Below are 18,182 nucleotides of genomic sequence, written 5' to 3'. Positions count from 1 at the left end.
CGTATCAATTATATAATTTATACGTATTGCTCATGCAAAAGATACGTCTTATTTCCTTTTTAAAATAGCATACATCACCTAATTTATACACATAATTTACATAAAATATACACTTGATAATACGAGGGTAATTTTACCAATTGAAAAACTAAAGAGCTCTTTACTGTAAATTGCCCGATATCATCTAACACCAAAAGGTAATTAGATACTTTATAAATTATATTTAGTATTTATATTTAGTATTTATATAAATATTTCTTAGTCAGTATGTTTTTATCCGGATTTAGTTTAGTTAACTATAACGTTCGGACCGGGTATTAAATCCGGATTGGCTTAATTCAATATCACCTGTTCGTTATCGGATCGGATCCTATAACGTTCGGACCGGGTATTAAATCCGGATTGGCTTAATTCAATATGACGGTATCACCTGTTCGTTATCGGATCGGATCCTAACTGTACGTGTCAGGCCCCACATTAAAAGTATAACCAGTACCAGAGCGACAGTAGAACGTGCCCCTAATAAATTCCGATCCCAGTAGCTCGCCGGCGCACTGGAATTAAAATAAACCCAGTCTCCTTCTCCATCTCCGATCGAAGACAAAGAGAGGAATCGCCAAACCCTAACCCTAACCCTTCTCCTCCTCGTCCATGGCGGAACCGAGAAGAGGACGAAAGGAGATGCCACGTTGGCGGACGCTATGAGGTGCAAGATCCACCCCTACGAGTGTGGGGTCGGGGTTTGCGCTCCTTGCCTCCGGGAGCGCCTCCTCGCCCTCATCGCCGCACAGAACGAAGCCTCGGCGGCAGCTTCTCCTTCTCCTCCGCCGCCTCTCGCGTTTCCCCGGTCCGTTTCACCCTACCTCTCCCGCCGCCGATCCGACGCCTCCACCTCCGCCGCATGTCGCCACCGCCACCCCCTCTTCTTTAGCACTCCTCAAATCGGTCCCTCCGCCGCCGGTGACGAGCTCGCCGGGAGCGAGAAGAGGTGGAGAGGGAAGTTCTCGATCCTATCGTCTCTCTTCGGCCATTCCAGATCTGGCGAGCCTTCAATAGCTTCAAGAGCGAGCTCTTGGCTCTCTCCGCTCATCCGCAGGAAGAAGACGACCGAGATCGTCTCCCCCGAGCTCGCGTCACCAGCCGCGGTTGGGAGGGCAAGGAGGTCGTTTCAAATGAGGGATCGGGGAGTATCACCGGAGAGAGGGGAGGACGAGCCCGATTCCCCGTGGCGGGCGACGCCGTCTCCAATGAGGTCAACGGCCAGCCGCCGCCGCCACGGCGGCGGCGGCGGCGGAGGGATCTCAGGGTTCGCGGTTTGCCTGAGTCCTTTAGCCAGGCCGAGGCCCTGCCGTCACCGGGGCTCCGGAGCTCCAGCGGAGGTCGGGCTCTCCGGCGATCTCCGGAACGCGAGGTCGCCGCGCCACATCTCCTCGCTGGAGCACAACCGGTCGAGGAAGCTGGCCGACTTCGGTAGGTTTCGATGACGCTTTTGCCCCCTTCCTCTTTCGTGCTTTTACCGCGCTTGCCATTTTATTTTTATTTTATTTAAAAAAAAAAAAGAAGTTTTAACTCTGCGGAATTTGTTTCCTTTTTGTTTTTTAAATAAATATATTACCTAGTCAACGTTCTGTAAATTACGCTACTATTTATGAAATTTCTATAATCTATATATTCCCTATCTTGATATCGAGTGCCTCAATAAATTTAAAATTTAGCCAAAATAATTGCAGAATATTTAAAAGGTTACGACAGTAACTCTTAAATTAGGGAAGAAAATAAGTAGAAATAGTTTGATTTAGTCTCGGGTGGCAACTATGACTTTTCCGATATGTGAAGTGGGATCCACGCAACTTGCTTGCCTAATTTACCCGCCTTAATTGCAGAATTTTCAAATACTTCCTTATTATTTGTATTTATTTGACTTTTATGAACCTCTTCAACAGATCTTATCCTCTCTTAAAAATAATTCTTCTTTTAACCCACATCTCACATCAAATCTCTCAGAGTATTTGGATGAGATCTATGAACACTAATTTAAAAATTAAAAAAAAAAACGAAATCCAAATCATTGGACTAGCATTCACACAAATCATTACAGAAAATGAATGATTGGTTAATAACAATGGGGGGCTAGGAGTCAACTGGGGTTAGTCGGCAGAACGAGGGAAACCGTGCCAAATATCCTTTGAAGGAGTCAACTCCAAGTGCCCCTGACCCATCTAAGTGTCTGTCATCTCGTTGGATGCTGCTTCTTCCTTTTTTAAGTTAGTGTGGTGGTTGAATCGTAATGTAATTGCGACGGTGGTGATAGTAGTGGTTGACTAGTTGCAGGTAGTGGGTTGCAAAATTCCATATAGATATAGATATAGATATATATATAATACCTTCACGTCCACCATCCGAAGTGGTGGGATCCAGGCCAACCTTTCTTCCATGGAGGTGAAAGAATTGATGAGTGGGACTGTATAATTTGGTCGACCACTAGTTGCAATTTTATCTCTTTTTCAAATCTTTTGAAAATTCAAATATCACTATAGCTTAGTGATTGAATTCTATTGATCTATGATACAGTTATTCAAATACTCCTATAAAACGATACACTATTTGTTCATGTGAGTTGTATTGACTCTCGTTTCTAAGTAACGCAAATCTTATTTAACTTCTTTACTTAGCTTATTATCGAGTTTAGATGTGATAGCTTAGCTACCATCAACTTTGAAAGTAGGTGAGGTTGGAACGCATAGGGGAGCAATTTATTGAATCCCCCCTCTCATTGAGCTCAGCTCGGTGAGGAAGAAGGAAAATATTAATATTTGATGTAAGAAATCATCCTTGTTAAGAAACCATGAATGGAAGGGAGGTAAAGTGGTAACTTATGTTCCCTTGTTTACATTTAGAGATGGTCATGACTCATGAGCTTCTTATCAGTCAAAGGTTGATCAGTATGAAGAAATAAAGTGTTTTTAACTTTGCCTGTCCTGATAAAAGGAAGCATAGGTAGAGCAACAGATAGATAATAGTAGCCAGATCAGGACATTGAGATAATCTTAATTTGTGACGCTACAATTTTGGAACCAACGACATGATGAAGTTTAAAGTAACGACTGCTGGATCTAAATCAATGCGATAAAAACAAACAAAATAAGCGTAGAGATTTATGCGGTTCAACAACTTACCTATGTCAAAGAGCTCCAACAACAGTCTTTTTCACTGCTACTGGAGCAATAAGAACATATTTATCTGTCAACTTTGTGGTTCATGTCAACTTTGTGGTCCCTTACCACCGAAGCATGATATCACTAAACTGTGAACTTTTCTCAAACCAAAAGAAGGGAGAACTTATATTTTACCCTTGCACCTAAATTTAATTAGTTTTCATAATTTTATTTATGTCATTTTATTCTATTATAATTATATTTAAATTAATATTATATTTTTTTTCATCATATCTGATCAGTTTATAAAATTAATTTTAAAGATATTTATTAGAAATAAAGTTGTATATAATTTGATAAGTATTTTAACATATTTAAAATAATACCGATTGAATTTCGTAAAAGTCATAAATATATAAAATATATGTATATTTTTATCATATATTTATCACTTGAAATATAATCGGAATTATTTTAAATGTGTTGAAAGCTTTATCTAATTATTTATGACTTTGTCTCTAATAAATATTTTTAAATTCGATTAGCCAAATATAATTAAAAAATTAATAATTGTAAGTTAAATATAACTATGAAAAAATAAAATGATACAAATAAAATTATAGATCTATGCACGTTCTGAAACTGTAAATAAAATATCTATAGTACATTTCAAAAAAAGAAGCTATAGGTCAACATGACAACATTAAATCTTCAATGCACCAGTACAATCTGAGTAGACGAGCAGCTTTCTTCAACATGTAATCAATCAAGCTTTTATTGAGGTCTCAACTAATAATAAATGTGAAGGAAATGATGACAGACAAAATTTGCTTGTCTGCTATCTCAAATATGCACGAAAGCCAAAATTGATGCAGTAACACTACATTCAAGATACTATTAAAAATAAAGAGATTATATTTTAGTGCAAGAAAGGAACGACTTTGAGAGTTACAATTCAACAAAATGCTTCGGTTTCTTCCTCACTATTGCAACTGATGGAGGTTTCCCTCAACGGAGAAAACTCCAAATGCATTCAAGCTGTTACCTGGTAGGTAAGGAGTAGCTCCAGGACCATCTTCAGTTTCTAGCAACACAATCTTGTGGGTCATTACGATATGGCTTAATTTGCTTGTATGTGTATGTCCATCAAAACATAAACAGTTCCTTGACGCATTTGAGAGAGACAGGCATTCTCTCATTCCTACTTCAAAACACTTTTACATTTTCCCCAGCAAAAGAAAAAGAAAGAAGAACCAGAGGGATATAGCAGTCGGATTGTATGGCTAAGGATCAAATCTAAAGAGAGGAGGAAAATAAATAGAAAGAGAGAAAGATGCTAATCTAATCACTTGGTGTGCTAAGAAAAGTATAGTAATGTCAGAAGGGATCACTGACCTCGTTTCATCATAGGTATAGCAGACTGAACAATGCCAGCTTTGCACTTCAGGGACCTGAGGCAATTTAATTTCCTCCAAATCTTATTAGAATCATCACTATGGCCCATCCAGTAGGTAGAGGGGAAAAAAAATATGCAATGAAGATCGGTACCATCTTGATGTAATTATAGATAATCATTCAAATCATTATTTCCTTGAGCATTCTATGAATGCCATTTTGACCTGTAAAACAGCTGATAGAATGATGGCAAATACATATCAGCTCAAAAAGACCATCTGAAACAATAATAATAAGAAAATAACATATATGCATTTCTTACATTCCAATAATCGCTTTAGATTTTTAAGCAAGATTGTAAGAACTCCAGAAGCAAGGAAGTAAGAATGGAAACTATTGCCACGAGAGTACTATTAACACATTAAAAGTTCAGGTCCAGGAAAGTTTTATCACAGGCAAATACTAGGAATATATCACACAATAAAATCTACCTCTAGGCTTCTAAATTCTAATATTCATTTACTCTAGGCAGACGTGCACCATGGCACATCCAATATTGCTAGTTTAGGCCACAATAAAAGAACAGCTCCTGCAATTACAGTGCCAAAAATTCTTTAAATTTACTAAATGTGAACTGGAGTAAAGCACACAATAACGAGATACTAGTTCACCACACTGCACTGCAATCTTCATGGATCCTCCTTTGCAGATGTAGCTCTGATGCAAATAATGTTGTATAGTCGAGTTATAGCTGATAATCTTATAGCTTCCATTGGAACAAAATCTGGATGAGGTTCAACAACTGCAGCCCCCAGACTGTGGCTGCGACTGGGATGAATTTGCATTTGTCGCCTTCAAGTTCACATCAACCATGTCTTCTTGCTTTGTTGAATTAAGGGTCTCCATTCCTGGAAGGGCAGCAGCAATCTTGCGAAATAGTGCCTGCAGTGACCTCGCCAATTGTTAGTATTCACCTTGTGGAAATAGATACAAGAAAGAAAGCAGAATAGTATAAGATGCAAGATGGAGAACTGAAAGGATAATAAAGATGAGAGAAAAGAAAGACAAGCAAACAAAGTACGGTTGTAGATAATATTCCTTATGGATTTAGTATTTATTGCAAGCGGAACTGGTAGCTAATAATCCTTGTGTACTAACTGAGAGGTCTCTACAAGTTATCAGTTATCCTTTCATCTCCACATGCACTTCCACTTTTAAAGGAAAAGGATCAGAATTATTCAAAGGATCGCCTAATAGTTTCCTACAATCTGCTTTTCAATCGTCCAACATGTTCCATTTTCAAGTCAAAGAAAATGACGATGATAACCATTAAAACCTTGGATGCCATTCCTTAGCAGAAGCAATTTGATGGTGTACAGAGTTCTACATGACAAACAGGATTTGTATGCTTGAAGTTAAACCCATTTATGCACCTCCTTGTTTTGAATAACCATAGAGCCGAACCATAGAAACATCTGCTCTATTTGAAAACTTATCATACTCTGTATGCTTCAATCAAACCCAAGAACTCTCTTTGGAATATTTCCACCCTGTATGGTGCCATCAAACCCAAGGAAGTGAGACACACCTTTATATTAAAACCGGCTTTGGCACTTGTCTCAATAAACATGACGCCAAGATCTTGTCCTTTGGCTTCTCCTTCCTCTATTGATACTTGCCTGTTGTATCAGAAAGAAAATCAATCATACGCAAACATTTAATGAGGCTTTAAAATTAAGTTGAAGACCTCTCGACAAGCAATATGTCAATAATAAAAGTAAGCATTATGAATATGAGAGTAAGGCTAGGTTGAAAACCTCTAAAAAGATATACGATCTACTATTTTCTTGTTTATCTTATACTTGTCTCAGCAGTGCTTTAGATACTACAAAGTACTATGGTTTAAACATCCAAGTAGCTCCAGAAATTACATAGGGTGAAAAGAACCTACCACCAGTACTCTTTATTGATTCTTCTTATGATTCACTTAGCAATGACTCGATCTTTTATTCCATTCCACTAGGATTAATCATTTCTTCTTTTCTAAGCAATAATATGATCTTAACTGAACAACCCTCATTTGAACTTGATAAAGGTCAGGCAAGAAAGTAGTTAGCATCAGATGATAAAGGTATTGTACTTCCAAATTACTGACTAAAGTTTACACAGGTAAGAGGAGGTTAGGTACCAAATTAAAGCAACAATAAGATCTCTGTGATTACTTGCATAGGCAACAAATAAGAGGTTCTCCCTTTTCTTTGCATTTGTACAGAAAAGAAAATGTCCACAGCACATGCCTAACTTTGCCAGAGGAGGCATACTTTCCTAGGTAATAACTAGACAAATCGATGTAAATGGACCCATATTTAGATTACCAACATAAACAATTAAACATTGATGGAAAAAGATCCAATTATAGATAACCAAATTGAGTTTCAGTAAATACTAAATATAGCACTCAAAATTCAATATCTAAGTCAAAACAAGTACAGAGAACAACTAATTTACCTATTTAACAATTCAAAAGTTTTAGATCCCTGCTTTCAAATAATCCAAAAGTAAGAAATCTGACTAGGATAACACAATGGATTGTTCCCAAGAGTACGAGTAAAACTGAATCAGGCTCAGAGGCATAAGAAACAGGGAGCTTGCTTTTTTTTCTCCTTTAGTTTTGGTAGTAAGCATATTCAATAATTTACACTGCAACTGCTGTTTGGAGTTTGCTTTCATGAGTTTTTGACTAAGTACTGCTACAGTGTAAATTATTTCTCAAAGTACATCACTATTCAAATTATTTCCCAAACTAGTACAATAATGAAATTGTTGTCCCAAACAGTGATTTTTAATAGATTAATTAATTTTTCAACACCCTGGAAAACCATTAGGAAAATAATTGTCTTAGACAACGAAATTTTTTTCACCATTATTTTTATATAACATGCTTTCAGAGAAGACGATTTATAAACTATTATATAAAAAAATTGAAATTGAAATTTGGAGGAGCTATGGTCTTTATTTTGCGATTCTGAGCGCAATTGGTTGAGGGAAATAACTATGTCATTCTATCTTATAGATCTCTTTCATATCTTTACGACGATATATTTTATGTCCAAAAACATATAACCTAGTGCAAAGTTATGATAATATAAACTTTTTCTTTATATTTTAACCTATTAAAAAACTGATTAATTTACTAAGAATCATTATCTGAGACAGTGATTTTTACTATTGTACAAGTTTGAACAATACTTATTTTGAAAAATATGTTCTACTATAGCAGCACTTTGGTTAAAAAACTCTTGCTTTCTTAACCACCACTTTTAGTTTGCAAGTCAGCTCTCCTATATAGGGCTGTCAAAATAACTCAGCAACTTGTGAGTCACTCGAGCTCTAAACAAGCCAGGCCAAGCTCAATTTTTTGGCTTAAAGAAATAATCGAGCCGAACCGATATAGACTCAGCTTGTTGCATACATATATATATAATTTGAGTTATTAGAACCATTGGATCTTAGATCCAATGAATATATATATATACTCTCTAAACACTCTAAATCTCACTGTGACCCATTGCCTATCTTGCCCGAAACCCTTCCAAAATTTATCGGCCTTCTTCTTTCTTTCGCATTCTCACAACTTCTCACTAGCAGCACCCCAACTCTCCACCTGCCTTCTTTCTCTCGCCAAACCTCTGATGGCACTCCAACTCTCCACTAACCTTTTTTTTCTTCCTATTGCCTCCTCGCAATTTGTTGTTGGTAGCACTCTGACTCTCCACTAGCTTCTTCTTCTCTCGCTAAACCTTCAACGACACTCTGACTCTCCACTGGTCACGCCTTTACCAGCTTTTTTCTTCTTCCCCTCACCTTATCACAACTTGTCACTGACAGCACTTCGACACTCCATCAGGCTATTATAGTCTACAAGTTGCCTTTGATTCCCTTTTGGTACAAACTTTGCAAAAGAAGTTGTCGATTTTGGTGCTTGTTTGTCACCTATCTTCTCTAAGCTTTTGTGACCAAGTTGATTCCGTAGACTTGAGATGTTCTTTGTTTGTTCTTAAATAATGGATTATATCTATCCATCATGAGGTTATCAAAATCTAATTCTATTTTGGTCAAAAATTTGAATCTTTTTTTTCTACATCGATTACCCTCATGAAGTTCATGTCTTGTGGTTTATTAATGTTTTTTCTATTGATTTTTTTCCTATGCCCATGAAACACTTTTGAGCTACTGAGCCAAGCTTGAACTTTCTCGAGCCTTATCGAGCCAACCCATTTTAGCTTGTTTCAAGCTCGAACTTTGAAAAAAAAATCACTATTATAATATTTTGACAACCCATTTTAGCTCAGCTTGCTCAAGCTCGGCTCATTACACCCCTAATCAGCTGTAAACTCTCTATGTTGTGTATGTATTATAATACATGTATAATAAATACTTGGTACCTATGCTCTGCACACGCATTAAAGGAGACACTCACTAGTTCCAAATAGTTCACCTCAATTTACAAGTCCTACCCTATCATTACTTTGTAAAGTAACCAATGATGGACAAGTTGACAAAATTAAAAAGAGAACAAATTATAGTAACAGCATAACAACATCATCACTGATCACCTCTTGTCAACAAGGTCTGTTTTGTTTCCAACAAGCACAATGATGACATCACTGCCCCTCTCTGTGCGGACCTCTTCTATCCACTTTGAAGTGTTCAAGAAAGACTGCCGGCCTACATCAAGGGAAAAAAAGGAAAGAAAAGACAGCAAGATCAATTAAAAGCTTATATGTGAACAGAGGATAGTGAAGAATAACATGGGAACAACCTTCAAAATCTCAAGTATAGAAAATTTATACAGTTCAAAAGGCATTCAGAAAAATAATATAAGTATAACTTTCTATTAAAAATCTTTTGAACTTTAAGAATGAACATTCTAATCCACAGTAGTAATGTGGTTCATGTTTGATTGTCTTGTTTATTACACTTCATAAGAAAGCATACTTGCAACATCATAGACAATAACAGCAACAGAAGAGTCCCTTATGTAGCTGGGAATTAAACTTCTAAATCTCTCCTGGCCAGCTGTATCCCTGTCAGAGTAAAAGAAAGAAACATAAATAGTTGAATGAGATCCTCAGAGTATAAAGCACAACACAAAGAAATTGAGTACACCATAATTTTAATTTCTAACATCATGCATCATCTTCCGAGTGGCCTTTCTTTGTGATCAGATATCATCTTCCTATGATTGACATCACTAACTGGGTGGTAAGGATTGCCACACTTGCACATAAGTAGTTGCAAGTTCGATCTACAGAAAGAGGCTTTCAAATAATACATCTAGCCTTCCTAGAGACTGCACAAGAAGGAGCTCCATGCATTGATGCAGTTAGACGTGCCCAATTTGTTCTTCCTAATAAAGTTGGCAGTTCATTTTCTTTGTCTGCGACCTTATGTTTTACATAATGCTAATCAATAAGAAGCTCTCAGTAGTCAGCTAGATAATTGGTTCAGCTTTACAAAAAGAACGGCCAAAAATTAAATGGAAGAGGCCAGAAACAGAGAAAAAGAAAATTTTACATCTATCTTTGAAGCCCCAAGTTTGAGTGTTACTGTGGAGACAATTTTGGTCTTTCCCAATAAGTTAAGGGATTAGGAGTTACTTGTTTTGCAGGAAGGAATGAAGGGATATAAAAATTGAGAAAGAAATTGTTTTGGGGGGGCCCACTAATTACTGTCGTTAGGTAACATAGCCCAAAATTTTGTAGCCTTGAGCCCCAAAGTATGCAGGTGACCACTCTTCAGGTCAGGGGCCTTAGGCAATTGCCTAAGCTGCCTAGGGCTTGAACCAGCCCTAAGCCCAAGACAAACAAAGTTGTGGATAGAAAATGAATTGCCTGGTATGGAAAAAGAAAAGGAGAATGATAAGCAGAAGAAGATTTTATGGATTAAAAAGATACACTGAGGCTGTCACTTAGCATATGAATGACACTACATTACAGTATTATACACAACAAATGTAGGAAATGGGACAAGAATATGTTCATCTGATGATAGTGCCATACAATTGATTGATGTAAAGCATAGTGAAAAACTGAGCATACCAAAGTTGCAGTCTGACAGTTCGGTCTTCAAGATACATAGTTTTTGACAGAAAATCAATGCCGATTGTAGCCTGTTCATCAATGTAAAAAGTCATGGGCACGACAGTTTAAAATTAAAATGTTTCCACTGTTACTGTCTTACTAACTTTAGATGATATTAAATAAAGATATACTTTACAAATATAAAATAATATCAGACTGCACAATATTGGATGAAATAGGAAATGATTACTAGAAAAATCCTGCAACAATTAGTTATTTCTTCTTCCTCGCTGAATACAAATGGAAACAATCAAGCAATTGATTAGCAATTCGTAATTCAAATTAATCTTAATTCTGAAACATAGAAATCCTGTAAAAGGGGCCACTTTCCTAGTGGTGGTTATAGATAATAAATATCCTTTGGTACAATACACCATCCTATATTTGTGGGTTAGTTCCTCTGCAAAGCCCAAATCTCTGTACCACCAAAATGTCAAAGACTGGAATGTGTCCTAAAGATTCTGTGGCAGACTTTGAAAAGAGCATCAACAAAGGGGGCAATATTTACGCATGCCTTTTATAAAGTTCATTATGATATGTAAATTGACGCATTATAATTACTCTGCCTAAATGTATCAATCATACTGTTAGATGGGATCTGACTTACCACTTGACTTGATTTGTTTACCATCAAGGCATTGCCTTCATGAACCATTAGCGTAATCCTAACATTTTATGATGGTTCCAGTAGCAACCTTTATCACGAAACCCTATCGATTTCCAAATCAAGTAGTTTAAGCATATGAAATTCTACATAAACTACATGAAATAATTGGAATTCTTCTGAGTAATTGATATATTGAAACAAGTAGAGAAAATCTTCCGTTATGTAGATTAGTGAAATAAAAAAAAAAACAAATGTAGTTCATTCCAATTCGGGAGAGCAAATTATGCACCCTAAAGGACTAAATACTGTATAAGGAAACTTAGGATGCGCAAGCACTCACACAGTATCACTAGAGAAAGTAGCAAACACAATCCCACAAAACAAAAGGAACCTTGGCATCATTCAATTGACAGCCTTGATCAATTATCTTTCCCACATTCAACACAAAATGGTAGCCAGTTATACCGAGATTAATTCGCATTTCAGTTGTCCTACATACATACCGAGCAGAAAATAAACAAGTTTCAGCACTCCAACGAGAAAGGTAAATGAGTTTGAGTCTGCAGATAAGTCAGAAAATAGAAGCCAAATTCCAACAAGTCTCAGTGGTGGCTCAGGAGGAAGAGGGCTAATTGATTAATTGTTTGAATCAAGTAGTGACTTAAAAATGAGATCCACAAAAGTAATAGCTCTACTGTTAATTTTCTGATTCTAACAATGTCTTCACGCAGATCCAGATCTCTCGATAAGTATCGGCCTAAAAAACGGACGATTACAATTAAGTGTCACGTAATTTTACAATCACTGGGAAATCAAGAACTAGATCTCACATCCAAATAAACTTATACCAAAGATATCTAACCAAAAAGATCCCTAGCCCATTAAACAGGTAAGATCTCCACCACTTAACGAGCATCTACAGGGAAACCAAAAGAGGAATGAAAGATCTGAAACCCTAGTTCCGAGATCAAGGTCGGGAGAAGGAGATCCACCTGATAGGTGTTGTCGAACTTGTCGTACATGAATCTGGTGATGATGCTCGTCTTCCCCACCGATTGATCACCCAAGAACACCAGCTTATACTTCGCCAACGCCGACACGGGAGCCATCACCACCTAAACCAGATAGATCGATCGATCGATCAATCGAGCAGCAAAGTGGAAGCTTAGAGAGATGGAAACGAATGCGAAGGCGGAAGTGACGATATATTTATACATCTATACATATAATTTTTATATAATTGCCGCTGATAAATTTTAAAATATGATAATACCATTTTGCCCTTATATAAATTATGTAATATGACAATTATAATATTATATATATATATATATTAGTAATTACAGTTAAAAATCTCATTTAGCATGTGTAGATGCACTTTGTCCTCTTTGCAAGTAGCTTCATGGAGTATCATTTTGTTATAGTGAATTTTGGTCTGATAATGGACTCATCTCTTAGAGAACTGGATTCTCTCTGCATGTGTGTGTGCAAATGGCCACCCCTGAGATGGTATGGAAATTAAGCTAGTCTCAATAATCCATCTAGGGATATTGAGGAGATCTCTAATCTTCTTCCTCCACAAATAGTTGAAGATGTGGTTTCTCCTTTGTCTGCATGTTGTTTTTCTATTCAACGAGTTATATGAAAATCATTATCCTTTAATATTTTGTTCTCTTGTTTGGTAATTTACTTAGCAATTTATATGACAAATTAATTTTCATATAACTTGCTTTTTAATTCAACTACTTATATTTGAAAATCATTATATGGTTCAACAATTTGCTGAACTAGACGAAAAAAATAGTGGACGGCTTTTTGAAAAAAAATAAAATATATTAAGATAAAGTTCCACAGTTACAAAATGCTCAACTAATATCAGAGGCACAGAACTGTAAAAACAATGGGGGTTTCAACTCAAGTACAACTAAATCCTTAGGATGTTTCTAGGCTTGCTAGACAGTCAGACACCCGATTGACCTCGCGAAAAATATAAGAAATATCATCAGTAATTAATTTGATAGTCCAAGAAGGGTTGGTTAGTCAAGTTAGCATGTTGACCAAAAGTAGAGAATTAATTTCAAGCCACATCCGATCAACAACAATTTAAGTAATAGCACAAAGAGCATCCAACATCGCCAAAGCTTCAACAGCAAGTGTAGAAGCATACTTTCCACATCAATTGCCTACAAGAATAAGATCACCATTAGCTTGCTGAGCAACAAAGTGCATTCCACCCAGGTCCAGTTGCCCTATGAAGGAACCATTTGAATTGATCTTTATTTAACCCGAGGAGGTTCCCACTAAATGGAAGGATCGGTGGCTGTGGGTTTTGTCGACCTTACAACTTTCTGATCAGAAAATTCTAAAAATAGCCTAAAAGTACAATCTCAAACCTTAGGCACCGGCTCAAATGTGTTGTTAAAGCAAACATAATTTCAAAGCCTCCAAATGTATCAATGGGCCACAAAAATAGTAATAAGAATTAAATCACTTTGGGCCCCCACTTAGCCTCGATTAAGTGAATCCATTAGCCATAGTCCTAATAGTAAAGATTAGGTAAGGCAAGATTATATTCAACCTTCAAGCAGAACCATAAGTCAGTAACAAAACTATAACTATAGAACAAATAGCTAATAAATTTATTAAAGAGGCCATAGTTAAGGCACACGAAGAAAGATCCAATATTTATAGAATGGAGCATGTCTAACGTCAAGAGGCGACTCCAGCAAACTTTTCAATAGAACACCTTGATTTTAAGAGGGATGCTAATGGCGTATAATTTCTCATAGCCTTTAAGCCTTACCAAAGAGATTCAATCACAAGATTCTTGCGCAAGAAAAAAAGTATAGTAAAAAAACTCTTAAAAAACCTCATTCATATATAGAATAAGATTAAAATAGGAATACAAATTCTTATTTGTTATTATCAAGAGTTATTTATCCTAAAAATAACTATTCTTATATTGACTAGTATTATAAAATAAAGATATAATAACTATATTTAATATAATATAAAGTGAAGAAAAAATAATTAATTATTCTTTATAAAATTATAATAAATATTATTTGATTTAATATAATAGATTAATAAGATAAGTATCAAACTATCAGTAATTGAGTTAGTGTGCAATATAAGATTTAATTTTAATAAATAATATTTGTATTAAAAAATATAGCTATTATAATATTTACTTGTTGTTTTGGAATAATTGATTGTATTATTAAATAAGAAAAAAAATAATTCCAGAAATAAATAAGAAAAAGAAACAAAAACACAACCTATTTAATAATCATATAAAGTGGCTCAACCAGTTTATAATTGGAATCTTATTATATTAAACTCAGACCCCTCTAAACTACGCCCACTATCCTGCGCCCAGGAAGCCATTTTGGTTAAACTACGCCCCCGTTCCACTATCCATTCTATTCTTCCCCAATCCGACCTCTCCCTCAGCCCCTAATTCGCCGCCATCATGTATCGCCAAGCCTCGCGCCTCGTGATCCGCGCCGTCGGCGGTCGGCAAGGCGGCGCAGCCGCCGCTTCCCGGGCCTTCTCTTCCGATCTCCCGGCGGCGCCCGCAGAGGATGCGGCGTTCGTGGAGGCGTGGAGGAAGGTGGCCCCCAACATCGAGCCCCCGAAGACTCCGCTCTCCTTCATGAAGCCCCGACCGCCGACCCCTTCCTCGATCCCCTCCAAACTCACCGTCAACTTCGTCCTCCCCTACCAATCTGAGATCGCGAACAAAGAGGTTTGGTTTCTTTCTTTGCTCTCGCTTTGGATCTGGTTTCGTTGTGGGCCAGTATGCGATTTCTTCTCGTTTATTTGATTTGTGGAAATTTTGGTTGACATGTAGGGCTTCCTCGTGATAAAAGTATCTGCAGTCATAAGTAATTGTATTTTTATGGATACTTGAGAACATATTGATTCGCACATTTGTGGCAAGATAGTTTGATACGAGTAATGCTACAAACTTCAATAAAAGAAACCTAAAATTTATCTTACTCCTAGGTTTATTAGGGTTGGTTTCTTTAGTGGGTGTCAAAAGTATTACACTTTGATAGGTATCATTTGGAAATTGTTCCTCTATGTGGTCGGCATTCATACACAATAACACAAGTGCTGGATAGCAACACTACCTCATTCATGTATGGTCCTTTTTCCCATTTAGGATCTTTAACTAATACACCATGCACTGCTCGTGATTTTCCTGTAGTTGAAGGCATCTCCTGTAAATTATGTTGACCGAACTCAATTTCTGACCCTCCTTTCCCACTTATATCTAATAAGACGTATGTATGTTGAGAGATGACGGTGATCTTTTGCCACTGATGCTAAATATTAGGCATTTGATTGTCTTTGTTCTAAAGAATGTCTGTAGGTGTTATAATTACTTCGAACAGTTTGCGGTTCTTTGTAAAGATGCGCCAATATATGGGTATGTCTATCATTGTTCAATCACCAGTGGTGGTCAAGATTAGGGAGATGCCCACTTGATTGTGAAGGATTTGAGTGTACTACAAAAGAAATCAACAGTCACCCTCAAGGATATTGATATGTGCACCCTCAGGGATAGTCCAAGTTGACAGTTGGATGCTAATCCTGGTGACAATGAAAATGAAAGATTATTTTGGCTTGATTTTTGAATCATAAAGCAAATTTTAAAGATACATTTATGGTATCCTCAGAAATTTTTGCTAGAGGAATGATGATCTGGAAGATTGAATTAAAACCTGCCTATTTAAATGAATAATTGTTGATATGCAGCAAGCTTGCTTACTTCAATAGTACACCTTATACATCAAGTGGATTACATGTTGCCTTGAGTGCCTGATGTCAAATGTTCTTGTTGACAGCCTCTCTCAAGTCTCAACAGACAATTTTTTTTTTTAATGTAAGGGTGATTGTGCACTACTGTAAATGGATAAATGGATTCTTTTTGCTCATTAGTCCCGCAAGATTCATTTGGATGCTTCAGAAAATATAGTTTAGGGGATTTCACCTCTTGTTACATGGTTGTTAAGAAATAGTGAACTAGCTTTACGAATTTGATGGGAGCATTAGGGTTTATTTCCATCTAGATTTGCTGCTAATTTGAGTGATTGGAGGTCTCTATGTGAAGTTACATGGTTGTTCCCTAACTCCTTTTCCACCAAAGCAACTTTGAGTCTCTACGGAATGCTCGTTCTTTTGAGTTAATATATTTCTAATATGCACCGCACATTCACTTTTTAAGTGTTTGTCTATGTGAAGTAATTCATTCACATAGGAACTTCAACCTTCTGATTAGCCTTGATTACTATCTCTTGTTTACCTCAGAAATTCCTTAGAATACATTAAATTCCGTAATTTCTGTACGTTAATGACAGCTACCATTCAGTGAAGAAAAACTTTGTAAGCTTGTGCACTGTAATTTACCTAATCTTGATTTACAGTTACCACTTAGTGAAGGAAAAACTTCCTATGCACTGTAAATTACCTAATCTTGATTTCTCCATGTCATTGACACTTACCACTTATTGCAGTATCTTGCTTCTGGGATAATTACAAACTTTGGTTAATCAAAAGAAAAAAGTGCTAGCGTTATTATTCTGTGTATTTTGAATTCTCTTTCCTGGTGCCCTTTTCTGAACTTACTTTGTCAGTAAGTGTTATGTCTAAACATAACATTTGCCTAGGCAGCATTGATACTGCTTGGCTTCATAGAGAATCTTGCTGTTATAACTTGCATCATAAGTAGAACACTAGCTTATTCAATCTATGTGAGCTTGTGAGGTCATGGAATGGATAGGCAGAGGTATCGAACACTTCTGATAATTATCAAGGTAGATTATCAGTTTATGAACCCCATATGTCTCTTCTAAGAAAAGGGGATGCACTTAGCTTCTATGCAGCATAATTTAATTTGTTGGGCCTATATGTGAAAAATCCTAAATACAGTGCTTGCAAGGAGATAACTGGAGATAGTTCATGATTACACCAACAAAAGCATTCAATATTTGATTATTTTAGCAAAATGTAACAAGTATTTCAGAGGAACAAAACATATGTCAGAGGAAGATAGACATAGTGGTGAGACATAAGTGTGATGAGAACACGTCAAAATCCTTATTTTGTGCTTATGGTTGCCAATGAGATGATGAGTAGCCCATGGATGGATTTAGAGATGATTGCTTTCTAGAACCATGATTACAACTGAAGTTCTTGTGGTTACCTACACATATTTAAGTACCTGAAAAATCATCATGCTGAACTTAATTTTTCTCTTGAACTGCATGGCATTATCTTTTTGGTCAATTTTCCTTTAACTTTTTGGATATTTCAGGTCGATATGGTCATCATACCAGCAACAACAGGTCAAATGGGTGTTTTGCCTGGTCATGTCGCCACAATTGCAGAGCTCAAGCCAGGCCTTCTTTCTGTGCATGAAGGGAATGAAGTAACGAAATACTTTGTCAGCAGTGGGTTTGCCTTCATCCATGCAAATTCTATCGCTGATATAGTGGCTGTCGAGGCTGTTCCTGTTGACCGCATTGATCCAAGCTTGGTCCAAAAGGGACTAGCTGACTTCACCCAAAAGCTTGGCTCTGCTACCACAGACTTGGAGAAGGCTGAGGCACAGATTGCTGTGGATGTTCACAGCGCACTTAATGCTGCATTATCTGGTTAAATGATTCATCATAATAGAGGGACCCCTTTTGCGTTTGTCATTAAGGATGAGTTAATTTAGGTGCAAACTTGTGCGGTGGGAGGGATACGAAAGAGATTTGAATAAATTGTGCTTATGTTGAATAAGTATCATTTTATCATATTTTCTTCCTTTGATGCATGGATATTTTATGGTAGATTATTGGCTTCGCATCACTACCAATGCTCTGACATTGG

General features: G+C 36.8%; 3 protein-coding genes across 3 annotated transcripts; 2 read left to right on the top strand and 1 right to left on the bottom strand.

Moving 5' to 3' along the window:
• The first annotated feature begins 510 nt into the window (after positions 1-510).
• On the top strand, positions 511-1,669 carry LOC140765240 (uncharacterized). Its single transcript, XM_073104216.1, has one exon. It carries the CDS (start codon positions 702-704, stop codon positions 1,482-1,484), a length of 783 nt encoding a protein of 260 aa, XP_072960317.1. The 5' UTR covers positions 511-701; the 3' UTR covers positions 1,485-1,669.
• A 3,262-nt stretch (positions 1,670-4,931) lies between these two features.
• Positions 4,932-12,490, bottom strand: LOC140765838 (ras-related protein RABH1b-like). The gene is made up of 6 exons (XM_073105097.1): positions 12,293-12,490; positions 10,652-10,722; positions 9,549-9,637; positions 9,167-9,278; positions 6,139-6,229; positions 4,932-5,492 (listed from the first exon to the last, which is right to left on the bottom strand). Exons 1-6 carry the CDS (start codon positions 12,407-12,409, stop codon positions 5,346-5,348), a joined length of 627 nt encoding a protein of 208 aa, XP_072961198.1. The 5' UTR covers positions 12,410-12,490; the 3' UTR covers positions 4,932-5,345.
• A 2,177-nt stretch (positions 12,491-14,667) lies between these two features.
• LOC140766147 (ATP synthase subunit delta', mitochondrial-like) lies at positions 14,668-18,142 on the top strand. The gene is made up of 2 exons (XM_073105599.1): positions 14,668-15,048; positions 17,623-18,142. The coding sequence occupies exons 1-2, from the start codon at positions 14,773-14,775 to the stop codon at positions 17,965-17,967; spliced, it is 621 nt and encodes a 206-aa protein (XP_072961700.1). The 5' UTR covers positions 14,668-14,772; the 3' UTR covers positions 17,968-18,142.
• The last annotated feature ends 40 nt before the right edge of the window (positions 18,143-18,182 follow it).

Source organism: Typha angustifolia, chromosome 8 (genome assembly GCF_048772165.1).
Source record: "Typha angustifolia cultivar Huaian chromosome 8, ASM4877216v1, whole genome shotgun sequence".
Classification (NCBI taxonomy): Eukaryota; Viridiplantae; Streptophyta; class Magnoliopsida; order Poales; family Typhaceae; genus Typha; species Typha angustifolia.
Note: the sequence above shows the minus strand (reverse complement) of the source record. Positions and strands in the feature narration are given on the sequence as shown.

Excerpts from the sequence above, each read along its gene's own strand:
- LOC140766147 (XM_073105599.1), top strand. The coding sequence starts at position 14,773 with ATGTATCGCCAAGCCTCGCGCCTCGTGATCCGCGCCGTCGGCGGTCGG. Across the intron at positions 15,049-17,622 it reads CTGAGATCGCGAACAAAGAG|GTCGATATGGTCATCATACC; the intron begins GTTTGGTTTCTT and ends TGGATATTTCAG.
- LOC140765240 (XM_073104216.1), top strand. The coding sequence starts at position 702 with ATGAGGTGCAAGATCCACCCCTACGAGTGTGGGGTCGGGGTTTGCGCT.
- LOC140765838 (XM_073105097.1), bottom strand. The coding sequence starts at position 12,409 with ATGGCTCCCGTGTCGGCGTTGGCGAAGTATAAGCTGGTGTTCTTGGGT. Across the intron at positions 10,723-12,292 it reads AGTTCGACAACACCTATCAG|GCTACAATCGGCATTGATTT; the intron begins GTGGATCTCCTT and ends ATTGATGAACAG. Across the intron at positions 6,230-9,166 it reads ACAGACCTTGTTGACAAGAG|GCAAGTATCAATAGAGGAAG; the intron begins GTGATCAGTGAT and ends CTGATACAACAG.